Source organism: Halichoeres trimaculatus, unplaced genomic scaffold, assembly GCF_033239565.1.
Source record: "Halichoeres trimaculatus isolate MK-OKI-2021-1 unplaced genomic scaffold, fHalTri1.1 fHalTri1_scaffold_17, whole genome shotgun sequence".
NCBI lineage: Eukaryota > Metazoa > Chordata > Actinopteri > Labriformes > Labridae > Halichoeres > Halichoeres trimaculatus.
In genome coordinates this window covers 17,799,056-17,812,390 of record NW_027437195.1, presented here as the reverse complement: position 1 = coordinate 17,812,390, position 13,335 = coordinate 17,799,056, and the positions used below count along the sequence as shown (strand labels likewise).

General features: G+C 39.7%; 1 protein-coding gene across 8 annotated transcripts in view; it reads left to right on the top strand.

The window, feature by feature from the left end:
- Positions 1 to 13,335, top strand: part of dlgap2a (discs, large (Drosophila) homolog-associated protein 2a) — a 251,386-nt gene that overhangs the window by 130,831 nt on the left and 107,220 nt on the right. For 2 of the 8 annotated variants that reach the window (XM_074691346.1, XM_074691345.1), the window contains one exon: positions 9,878 to 9,961. The exons of the other annotated variants lie outside the window; for them this stretch is intronic. In XM_074691346.1, the coding sequence (XP_074547447.1) occupies positions 9,943 to 9,961 (19 nt within the window). In that variant the 5' untranslated portion in view covers positions 9,878 to 9,942. The remainder of the gene's footprint in view (positions 1 to 9,877; positions 9,962 to 13,335) is intronic. 8 annotated transcript variants of the gene reach the window in all.

Here is a 13,335-nt window from a genome sequence, read left to right as displayed (position 1 = left end):
AGCAAGAGTTGGCAGGTTTTTTAGCATTTAGCAGGCAGACGAGTCATAAACATGCTCAGTGACAGGCTCGGTGACAGATATGACATTTCCCCCTGGACCTAACCTTGTCCAGGAATCTGCCATGTGCCTCTAAGCCCAATAAGCATCATTCTGTGTCTGAAAAATCAATGGTGCTCTCTCTGCTTTGCTTGATTGGATTAAAATGTAATCAAATCGAGCGCGATAACTGTGTGCCAGTGACCTTCCCCGCTGAGACAGGCAGAGAGGGGAGGGAGGACAGGCCTAAAGGGAAGGACAGGGGCTGTGTTCGTGATGTGTGTGAGTGTGAGTGTGTGTGTACAGTGCTGGATGCGTGCCAATGTGTGTGTAACGGAGAGTAGGGGGGAGATCCCCAAGCACCACCATGCTGTTGCTCTGTGTTGCACAGGGCATCAGGGCCACAGAGCCACAGGGAGAAACATGCCACCAAAGCTCCAGAGGGAGAGCAGCCCCTGGAAAGAGAAAGTGTGTGTGTGTGTTTTTGTGTATGTGTGTGTGTTGAATGGATGTATTTAGAATGAAAGAGAGAGCTCCAAGGGAACCCAGCTCCAACTCTCTGCTTGCAGAGTTTTGACTGAAGTGTGTCCTAAAACTGTCAGCTCACCTGAGCTGGCATTCAGAGCCTGAGGAGAAACTCATGTTTGGTTCTTTGATTGACTTGATTTGGTGAGTTAAGTTTGCTAGTTTGCAATGTGTGGCCAAATAGGGTATAGCTGTGTTCTGTAATCACTTTTAAAGTTTAAGTGAATGAATGAATGAATGACCTTATTTGTTCATGTAGATGACGAGTTTAACAGAGAGTAATACAAATAAATGGTAATCAGACAAAAAATGAAAACAGAACAAGACAATCACTGACTTAGTTTCTCAGTTTACATGAGCAATAAGGAGTAGGAAGAAGTATTGACTTACTTAATCCTACCCCTTTGAACTGTGTCACATTAAATTAAAACACTGTCTTTTTTTACAAGCATTTTTAAAACCTGTACAATGGATTTACATTGATATTAATGAGTTTACCGAGTTCAATTGGTGACACTGAGCAAATACAGAGTACAAGCACTATTCATTTTGAGTTTTGTGCTCCCTGACAGAGACTAGGCTGCACACTTTCAGACTGGGGTGGCCCAAATGAAGCACCAACATATGCAGAAATGGCATAATGCAGGAGTTCTCAAACTTTTTTCATTGACATACCCCCTATGACATGTATTTTTTCTGTCAAGTACCCGCTTACAAGCAGAAAGCAGTTTTGGTTGGGAAAAAAAATGTAAAACACTGGGCTGAACTATTAGTGTCAACTAGATAAAGTACTCAGTTTAAGAATTTAAACTTAAATTTGATTCAAATATTGATTGAATAAATTGTGTTGAAGGGATTTTGCTCGGTTGATATTTTTTTTAATAATACATTTTTGAATCTTGTTTAAGAACTGCTGGCATAATGGATCATTAGCAGTTATTAATCTTTTACGTCTCCAGTGATCCCATGTACTTAACCTTTGAACGCCATAGTATTACTTTAGTTGTTGTTGTTTTTGTTTGTTTTTTGTTTATACCATCTTTATTTTATTTTTTAACTTTTTATTGATAAGTAAAACAACAGCCCAACATTATCATTCAGCTCATATCTTTACTGGCTCAAAAATAAGATGCAAGTCAATAGTCAGATTTGATTATTCAGTATTGCTTGATATAGAAATGCTAATACATGTAGTACATACATTAATAGGACAGCATGTGACAGAAAGGAAATATTGGGAGTAGTGGGTGAGGGAAGACAAGCAGCCAATGGCAGAGACTGGAATCTGCAATGTGGACTATAGCCTCTGTATATTAGGTGCATTGTGCATTTTTTGACATTAGAAAATAACTGTCAGCCTATTGCACCATGGTATGATTAATCTGTTAGGGTACATTGACAATTTTAATTTAGGATTTAGAATGATGAGAAAAAAAATAGTATAAGCTTGTCAAAATGGTGACGCAGTCTGCTGTGTCACACTAGGAAGCACCCTGACTTCAAGGGTGCTAACTCTCAGCCCTCCCTCTGGACTGGCCCTTTTCTGACAAATTTAGATAAAATATTAAATCCTTTTGTCATTAGCTTGAATGAATATAAAAATCTGTGTCACATTCTCTACCTTTTTAACTCATTATCTGAGCTATTTTGCTTTGTTGTTGGACAGGTTACTTGTAGTGGAGTTTTCTGATTGACAGCTCCAGCCGAGCCCTGAAACAGAGCGAATAAGATCTGTGAAAGCTTAGTGAAACAACAAAGAAGTGGGCTGTTAACTGAAAGAGGCTTCACCTCTTTATAAATCAATGGAGAACAGTAGAGTAAAATATATTGTAGGTTCATGCTTACAAGCACCTTTTTGACATCAAACTGCCATTTAGCTGTGGGATTATTGAACGTTGTGGCTTTTAACACCTTCAGTTCACCAGAAAAAAGGTACCATGAAGAATCTTTATCAAAACTAAGGAGATGAACAAGGTGTCCTAAACCGTCTAATTCCAACCCTGATTTTTTTATTATTTTTTTTTTTTTGTATGTTTTGTTTTGGCTCAGAGGATAGTAAGACAAAAAATATGATCTGTTTATGAGGCCAAACGAGGCCTTGAAGAATGCTGGTAATAGCTGTCCTGGGAGTAAGATCAAGAGAAAACATGAATGGTGAGAGGTTAAAAAGATTAAGAGTGAAGTAAAAGCAGGCACATTTACACACCTTACCACTTTATCTTTATTCTGGATGAGAGGCTGGGAGCACTTTATCTGACTAGATCCTGTCATTTTACATGTGCATAGAACAGCTTAACAAGAACTACAGGAAATAAAAAGAATACTGACAATATTCAGGAGTCATGGATTAAGCTATTAATTTTGAGGGGTGGGGGATTTTTAAAGTGTTAATCTGGTTTAAGGAATGTTTTAACTCAAGTTAGTTTCTTGAGAAACTTTCTATGAAACTTTCAGCGCCTACAACCAGGCATTACGTTCTACTGCCCTTTAAGGCCTGAAATACCAAAGGCGCAGCTGCTCACTGGGCATACAGTATCGCTGTTGAGGAATATTTGTTTTTAGAAGACTGTCCTAGTTTTGACTCTCTATGATGGAAACCAAACATGTTTATTGCTTTTCAGCCAATTACCACGTTCCTTGGGTTGTTGGGTGTAATGAGCCATGCTTGAGATTTGCAAGGATACAAGAAGGCATAGTTCCAAAGAATGTGAGAAATAGCCATCCAGACAAATACCCACTGTGATAATACTGTGAAAATAACATACTTTTGTTCAGCAAGGTGAAAAAAAAGAATGAGAAAGCATTACTCAGCTGTGTCTCTGCTGCAGAGGGAGGAATCAGAGGTTTGAATAATAGCTATTATAACACAAGGACGAGGAGGACTCCTTTATGGACTCGAGGGCAGCATAAAAAATAAACATTATTGTACAGTCTAAGCTACTTGCCTCACCTTGACAGGAACTCCAAACCCCAAAACTGAAATTATAAAGTAGAGTCCCGCCCAGAGAATACATTACACGTGTAATGAAAATTTAAAGAAGCTCAGTCAAGGTCTGACGTATGGCATCACTCTCCGTTTGTATTACTCTCACAGGGAGACAGGAGCCACAACTGTTTTAGAGGCTAAATGAAAGCCCCGTCCTTCAACTGACGCTCACACAGTTTACTCACGGACAACAAGCTTTGTACGAGGACGCATTTCATCATTAACTGAACCTTCACCAGGACCCCGAACTTGGCTGTGAGGGAAAGAAAGACAGGAAAAGGTTGAGTGAGACAGGAGTAAGACAGGGGTGAAGAGCGTGGGATGCGATAATGAGCACAGAGAAAGAGGCTGAAAAAGAGCCAAAGGTGAATAGGAAACCCAGTCTCCAAGAAATCACATTCCTATGCCTTTAATTTTGTGGATTATATGCAGTGGCTTATTCTTGTGAAGGTACTAATTCCTTTTTCTGCTACCCACAAAACTTATAGAGGTGGCCAATGTTGGACAATAAAAGGACCGGCCTTTGACAGCGTGAAATGTTAATGAGGAAAGGCAGGCAAAGGTTACGGTAGCCTTTTTAAAAGACAGTTATCTCATTTTGATTGAAGGTGCTATAGTCACTGTTTCCTTATTTAACCAAGGCCTTAGTCTCTACCACAAGGTGTGAGATGCTTTAATTAAAAAATAACAGTGTAACTATTTGAGCTCTAATACGGTCATTAAGTGGCCAAGTAGCTTCCGTGTATAACAGTGTCTCCAGGTCCAATCCACTAACACATATTGTGTTTGTCATTTGGCTCCAGAGCTATTCTTCTTTGCAAGTTTTCAACAGATCAGAATCTTAAAATCGCTTCATTTACCTTTTTTATTCACTTAGACACTCACTGGCCACTTTATTAGGTTTATTTGTGGGCTGAACATCCATGATGAGAATCTCCCGTTCCACCACATCCCAAAGCTGCTCTATTGGATTGAGATCTGGGGACTGTGGAGGCCATTTGAGTACAGGGAACTCATTGTCATGTTCAAGAAACCAGTCTGAGATGATTCCAGCTTTATGACATGGAGCGTTATCCTGCTGGAAGTAGCCATCAGAAGATGGGTACACTGTGCTCATAAAGGGATGGACATGGTCAGCAACAATACTCAGGTAGGCTGTGGACTTTAAACCATGCTCAGTTGGTACCAAGGGGCCCAAAGTGTGCCAAGAAAATATCCCCCACACCATTACACCACCAGCAGCAGCAGCCTGAACCGTCAATACAAGGCGGGATGGATCCATGCTTTCATGTTGTTGACGCCAAATTCTGACCCTACCATCTGAATGTGGAGCAGAAATCCAGACTGATCAGACCAGGCAACGTTTTTCCAATCTTCTATTGTCCAGTTTGGGGGAGCTTCCTGTAGCTTATCTGCCACAAGTTTCAACATGTTGTGCGTTCAGAGATGCTCTTCTGCAGACCTTGGTTGTAACCAGTGGTTATTTGAGTTACTGTTGCCTTTCTATCAGCTCCAACCAGTCTGTCTAAATCTCCTCCGACCTCTGTCCTCAACAAGGCATTTTGGCCCACAGAACTGCCGCTCACTGGATATTTTCTCTTTTTGGGACCATTCTCTGTAAACCCTAGAGATGGTTGTCAGTTAAAATCTCAGTAGATCAGCAGTTTCTGAAATACTCAGACCAGCCCGTCTGGCACCAACAACCATGCCACGTTCAAAGTCTCTTAAATCACCTTTCTTCCCCATTCTGATGCTCAGTTTAAGTTACAATAACTGAAAGACTCAAAGGGAATCTCAGAGGAAGCGTCCTGAAGTTTGTAGAAAATTATAGTATCAGTAAATAAATGCTGGTTAGCAATGTATCAGTCACCATTATGATATTTTAAGAGATGATTTTAATAGCAGGCTAGACATTTAGATGTAATTTCAATAGCTGCAGCAGGATACACAGGTGAGGGGTAAATCATCAGATTGCACAAAGTGTGCCGAGAAACAAAGAGCACAAGATTGAAGTGTTTGCCATCAAGTGTTTGAAACAGAAACAGGTTTTACATAGTGTCAGTTTTTACGGACTGTCCCAGATAATTCTGAACATTAGGTTTTGACACTAATTTGAATATTTGTCTATGAAGTTGTTTTTGAACAAAAGGCAGGTAATACCCTGGACATGTTGCCAACCAAACTCTAGTCCTCTTGGGCCTCCAGTCCCAGGGACCAAGAAGGAAAAATAAATAAAAGGTAACAGATGAATAGACAACCTCTACTTATTGTCTGCAGTTTTTACATCTCTATTCTCACCTTAAGTAAGATTATCCACCAAACTTCTATCGGCAGGCTGATGTGATGACACCTAGTTGTCCACTCTGTGGTTCGAGTCCCGAACAATGGTTGTTTTTTGATAACAAAGTTTGCTGTGCATAAAGAAATAACAGACCTTAGAGCACTGCAATTAACCAATCAGAATCAAGCAGCTGTGCAGTCACATAACTACCTTTTCATGTTGCCACAGAAACCCCTCCCATCCTTGGTGAGTGAATCTTGTAGCAACCAAGCTTCTACTGGTCTGGAAGGTCAATGTACTGAACTGTGCAGTGAGCTTAATGGATTGATACTCTATAGTTTTTACTTGCAGTCTGTGCCACAAACCGCACTTTGTCAACACTATAAATAGCTATCTCAAAAAAAATTCCCACCACAGTCAAGCACTGTGTATGTAAGGCTCCTGTAGTCATTTCCTCAGGAGGGTGGGGAGCATCTTGGAGTTCTAGGTAATATCATTATGCCCTAATGCATACTCCCTCTGTGCCCAGAAACACTGTCCTATATTGAATTGACCAGCATGGATTTTTAATTTTCAGTAACCCATTTACATTGTATGTTGGCGAGACGAGTAGGATGTAAGCCAGACTGCTGGCCAAGGTCAGCATCCAATATAGAGGAAGCTTGTTGGTAGGTGTGAGGGGAGTACTGATGCTGTGCATAATACAACACTGAGGCTCAACAGCAGAGTGAGGCACTCCATACTCCTGCATATGCAGTATGTTGTACTCTGATGAAAAGGATCAATGCTTTCAAAGACAAATGGTAAATACATGTCATGTTTGGTGATATGTCACTTTGAGGGACATACAAATGCTGGAAAACAAAATCTATTACACCAATAAGGTGCCTTGTTAGAGCCTGATTTATAAGAACCCTAAATTATATATTTATATGTATTACATGAAATGAAATAACTAGTTGATAATTTAACTAAAGTGCCGTGCCCAATATGAAATAATAAAAAAATAATAATAAAACCCCAAATATAACAAGTTGTTACAAGTTTTGGTCAGTTATTATATTTCAGGTTTTATTACCTTTTTAAATATAACAATTTGGGTACAGCACTTAAATTACATTATCAACCAGCGACTATGTTTTAGGTTTTTTGACATCTTTTTCCCTTTTTTTTTTTTTTTTTCCAAGTCAGGGTTGTTTTTACATTTTGGGACTCACATATCAGGCTCTAACATGCGCCATCATTTTTAATCTTTTATTATATTAATATTAATGTTTTTTTGAATATTGTTGAAAAGGGTGTCACTGTTGAATATAGGTATTAAAACACTCAAATTTCCAAAGCCAGACACAGAACTTTCACTTTTGTCCCACTTTGGTAATAGAGTTAAACTGAGACACTATTTAGTTACTTCACTCCTATTGTTGTTAAAATTATAAAATAAGATGTGGAAAGCTCAGATACTGAAAATCTTAAAGAAAGGGAAAAGCTTACACATAGCTTGAAGGGTAAAGCGCTAACTGAGTAAGAGCTCAGGGAGCAGTTGTTGAAAAACATGTTCTAAAGTGCCCCCTCGTTGCCAAAACACTCTAAACTGCCCCTTTAGCTGGCTAAAACATGATAAACTGCCCTGTGGCCAAAACACTGCCTACCCTTCAAAAAGTCTGTACACACCACTACAGAAGAGTGTCAAATTCCATATTTCCTAGAGGTAAAAAATTCAAATATCGTTCAAATATCACTGGAGCATAACACAAGACAGGAAAATTGTCCATGTGTCACTGGGAAGATCTTTTTTCATTCTTTGTTGGTGTTGTGATCTGCAGCCTCTCCTTTCTTCAGTACTTAATCTGGGGTTGTTTTCTCTATTCTTGTGTCACCCTCTCCCTTTGGTGCTTTCCCCCCTGTAGGAACATTTGTCTGTTTAGCTAAAGTTATCATCTTAATCCATCCTTGTTTTTATCGTATTCTGTCCACAATGTTTTGTATCATGTCTCGTATTATGTCCTTGAGCTAATATGCTGATTTGCAGCTTGTGAACTAGCTCCACACACATGACAAGTTAAGCAAACATCAGACATGGCAAGTTAAGCTAGCTCTCATACTGCATATTTATTTTTATCTTGGGGCTGAAATATTTACCAGAAGGCTGTTTTTGACTGTGCCAAATATGACTGCTGGTTTTTGTAGTTTTTATTTCATGCTATGCAAGTGCAACGCTAATGATAGCCTATCAGCACTGACTGGTTTACACAGACTTAAATTACAGTTATGGAATAGAAAAGAACTTTATTGTCATTGTAACAAGTACAATGAAATTTAATTCACAGCAGCAATCAAGAAAACAAAAGTAAGAAAGTGTTTAGAAAGTGCAAAAAGGTCCATAAGAAAATAGATGATGACAGCTTGTCCATCATTCTCCAGTTCAGCCAGCCTCCACCTCCACAGGGTCCAGGACTGAGCTTCTTCAGCAGTCTGTTCAGTCTCTGTCTCCTGGATCCTGTCTGTTCACAGCAGGGGAAGTTCCTCCAATGTGGCGTTGGTGTCTGGTGTTAGCTCTGTTAGCCATGTCTGTGAATAGCATGATGCTACTCTCCCTTGTGGTATTCACTCTGTTGCTGGGTTAGCACAGCTAGCTCATCCATCTTATTGGAGATAGATCTTACGTTCCCAATAACGATGGATGGACGGATAGGTCCATGTCGTCACTTCTTAGCTCTCACCTGAGAACCAGCACGTCATCCTCACCTCCTTCTCCTCACCTTGTGGGAAACATCAGGCCTTACACCAGTTAGCATTCACATGCTACAGGCTGCTAACAGCTGATTTCACATGTAAACAATGCAGCCATGGTTACATGTAGGGTCTCCAGACAGTTTGGTGTCCATGACCAACAAATGAGCCATACAAAGTAATGATCCACTCCAAATACAAAGATTACGAAAAAGAGACAAAGAAAATTACAATAAACGGACAAAGAAGCAAGAGCTGCTGCAAAAGGCAGCCATAGCCAACAGGGCGGCGCCTAGCAACGAACCTAGCTTTAACCTTATGAGCCTTATCTCAGTTTGATGAGTCTCAGGACATGGTTTTGACATGCACACAAAGAAACCTAGTCATTCATGTCCCTGTACAGATGATAAAAACTTGTGGCAGTGTTTTGATTACCTGATCTTATTTGCACCTATGATGTTTGTCTTTTATAACACAATCTACAGCAATATTGAAATCTGAGAAAAGTAGAAGGACTGTGTCTTACTGCTGTTGAGACCTTACATCAACATGTGGTTTTAAGAGATCAGAACATGAAAAGTGACTGGCTTCACTTTTTATCCATGGCACTCCCATGACCACTTGCTACCATTTTCGTGACACAGATCTCCTTTCACCTTCATTACTCTTTAAAAAACATTATATTGAGATCAAAAACTCTCAAACTCACACTGTGTACTATTGGTAGAGCAAACTGGGCATTCATCTGCGAAGTAATAATGTGATATTAAAATTTATTTCATCATATGAAGCCTGATTTTGGTGTTACAGTTCTGTGGCATATCTGACCCAAGTCTCCAATCATGGGACAAAAGAAGAGACAAAAGAAAGATGTCATTCATGCACAGATCCATGTAAAATCTTATTAATGTGCTGCTTCAATACACTCTGATAACTGCTCATGTTCTGCTCCACTCCCTTTATATGCATCATGTGTAACAGTGATCCTGCATTATATCAGGGTGTGCAAAGAAATACATCATAGATCTTATTTATTTATTGAATCATTTATGTGAAGGAATATTAAATTAATGACGCACAAGAGGAGAGAAGGTTATTTGCGGGTCACTCCTCCAGATCGATTCATTAGTTTATCTGAATTTAAGTGGGCTACTAAAAGAAGCTTTGGGAGTCAGGGATTGATAGACTGATCAGTATTTCACTTATGTTGTTCTCTGTATTTGGCCCTGACCACACAGGTAGTTGACAGAGGTCAGACACTAGAATAAGGGATATACATGATACATATTTGATATTTATCTGTCTGTCTTTGCCAGGAGGTGTCGAAAGATGGATCATTATTTCCAATAACACAACAGAGAAGCCCACAGGTTCCATACAGATGGAGCTGCTTTATCGAGGTACCTCGTTAGCTTCCATCCTTTATGTCAGTGTAATGTCTGCATCTTAAAAAGCTTTATTAAGGCATTGTTTTGTTATCAAGTATATTCATTTAGTGCTTCATTTGCCATATTTGAGGCTTTTCCTCATCAATTTCCTGCTTCTTAGCTTGGATGTTAAAATCTAGTTTTACCATCCCTTGCCAGCAGAGTTGGCATTGCTCCATACTGTACACAGTTAAATGGCCAAGCAGCCTGTCCACTGAAAGAGCAGCACTGAAGAGTAGCACAGCTCCCAGCTCAGGGAGAAAAACATAACATTCGAGAGGCTTAGTGTTTGAAGAAATGGCAAAGCATTAGCTTTATGTCACTTACAGCCATCTGAGAGTAACGGGCGAAGCGAGCAGGGCCAGTGAGAAATAAATATAACATCTGAGAGTGCCCGCAGCTGTCCAGTGAAGTGGGATTAAGAAAACATGCTATTTAAACAGTGAACCTTTTTTTTTCTCTTCACTCGGCAGTGAGAGAAAAGTGCAGCAGGCAGTCAATCTTTTGAGCTTATCATCAAGTAACCAAAGATGCTCTCTCAGCTTTCTCGAATTCTCATTCTCTTTGTAGCAGTAGATTCACGCAGGAAACGGTGAAAAAGCAGCAGTTCTGTCACTCAGTACAGTCTTCTCGAGCAACGAAGTCCCCTTCTTTGATATTTATAACATTTTCTGTACATCTTAATTGAATTTTTAATGCCTCAGGTAGAAGCTTTGAATGAGGAGCATGGCAGAAAAATAACGTAATCAGGCAAGCATAATGAAGGAGGCTGTAGGGAGAAAGTTGTTGCAGATGGCTGGCACTGTCTCATGTATTACATGCCATCTAATCTAGCCCCAATTTGTGCACAGGCATGACAAATGTGTGGGGATGTATCTGCTCTGGAGATTGAAATGGAACAAGTTTCTCCCTTCTTCACACTCCGTTGCCATCGATTTGTCTACCTCTGAGTCACCAGAAACGCCAAAAATCGGTGGATAGAGTAATGAGGAGGTAAAAGATACAGAGGGGTTAGCAGAGAGAGCTAGTGAGAGACCCTCTCCAGGCTTAACAAGAATGAAAATCAGAGCCAGGGTCTGTCTTTGGCTGACCACTACTTTCAGGATTATGTTTCTGCAGTGTGGCATCAGAAACCTCAGCTCTCCCAATCAGACAGCATAGCTCAGAATCCTTGAGGGTGGACCTTGTGTGTTGTGTTGGCGCGTGTGTGTGTCCCAGGTGAGCAGCTGTCCGGGTTTGGCTGTAATGGCTGCAGGGGAGCGCACACTGTTCAGAGAATCCTAGGAAAGCGAGGGGAAATCTTGACATCACTCCAGGCAAAAGGCTGATGAGCAGCAGAAACATGGAGGAAAGTTTGTACGAACTCAGAGGGGATTTTCTTGGATGTGTATTTTTTTTTTTTTTTTTTTTTGTGAATGCTCCAGTTTGTGAGTCACACAGCAAGGGATTGTTGGCAAAAACCCAACACTTCTTTTTCAGGAACATGACTCACAGATGAATATTTCTTCCAAATATGTGTGTCGTATAATCATCTGTTAGCATCGAGTTGTGAAGCGGGTATAGGCAATAAAATGAGAGGTATTTCTGAATTCATAGCTGCCTCTGACTTTACCCTAGCTTATGTGATGATATTGGACTCAGGGTGATAAGAATTGTGACTGACCATCGGCATGCACAGTCTCATTACTGAGAGAGCTCCCTGGGGCTGTGGTATAAATTGACTGGAGAATATGTCATTACTCCAGGACTGATGGAGACAGAGCTAAGCTGTTTTTTTTACAGTAGGGCTAAAATGTCAAACAGTGACATTTCAACTTTTGGATAGCATAAGCATGGCCCATAAGTATGATCAGGACAGATAAGGCTTTTTTCAACTCTTGAGTGATGTAAAAAGAGACTAAATGTGGATCTGATGCTTTTTAAGTTACTGAATGCTAAACACGGGGTATAATACTCTGATTGAAGGCTCAGTTTACAAATGTAGCTCCTGCTGACAGTAGCAACTGCTCATTTACTAAAGTTATAATTTACATTTGTTTATATAATTCTCATAGTCAATTTGACTCCTCTCAGTATGCCTGCCTGTTTTATCAAGTAGACCTACACACGTCACCTACAATTTGATTAACTAGTACAACAATTCAACTGCAGTAGCCAGGTTTTGACCTGTAGAGGGCAGTCACTTTGTATGTTTTTAAAGATGGTTTATTATGCTATTATGTTATTAAATTTAAAGTTTTTTTTACATGCTTCTTACACATTTAATCGGAGAGGATTGGACAGTGGATAGAGTAGGAAATGGGGTGAGAGTGAGGAGTGAAAACAGGCCACAGACTGGATTTAAACCTGGGCCACCTCATTGGAGTGCAACTTAGACCGCCATGCCATCTACGCCCCACTTTCCAGTTTTTTAAATCCGGATGGGTAATTTCTGTTACCAGGTATTGATATCGGGCCAATACAAGCCTTTTTTCAAGTTAGCGGCAAATATAGATAGATAGATAGATAGATAGATAGATAGATAGATAGATAGATAGATAGATAGATAGATAGATAGATAGATAGATAGATACTTTATTGATCCCCCGTAGGAGAAATTCAATTGTATGTATATATGCATCAGGCTCTGTTCAAACAAAAAGAACGAACCAGGGAGAGCTAACAGTCTGACCTGACTTGACTGCAGTTTATTTTAAAAAAAATCAAACTAAAATTCTGAAACTTTTTAGTTTTATTTTGCACTTTTAATATTATTTTTTGTAATATTTATTTTTAAACAAGCGTAAACTCAGAGACAGTTGTTTGTATTTTATTTTGGACTTAATGGCAGAGTGACTGTGCTGTCTTTGTTGTCTATGTATCAAGAATACTAGTAGTATCAAGGGGGTACCAGCCTAAAAAAACATGGTATCTGACATCCCTAATTTTAAATATGGATACCGTATAAATTTTTGATGCAGGACATCCATACAAAATGTGTGAAAATTGTCAATCCTCTTCATGTATATGTTGTAGAGATCCCTGAATCTGTCTGCAAACTGTTCAAAACTGTCCATAAAAACAACACACAAGCTTCACAAGACTTGCAAAGGGTGAGGTCATCACACAAGGCTCTCCCAACTTGCTCATAACACGTTGGAGGACCAAGGTGTGCCCCTATCTCTGTCGCTGACGTGCCTCCAGATTACAGACCAATCAGAGAGAAGGGGGTCTTTTTAAGGGGCCTTAAAAAGACAGCTGCTAAAATTCAGTTTTTCAGACTGAGGCTAAAATAAAGATTTTCTAAGAAATAGGTATGAGAAGAACAGAGATCATTTTTTAAAATTTTAGATCAAATAAACCAACTA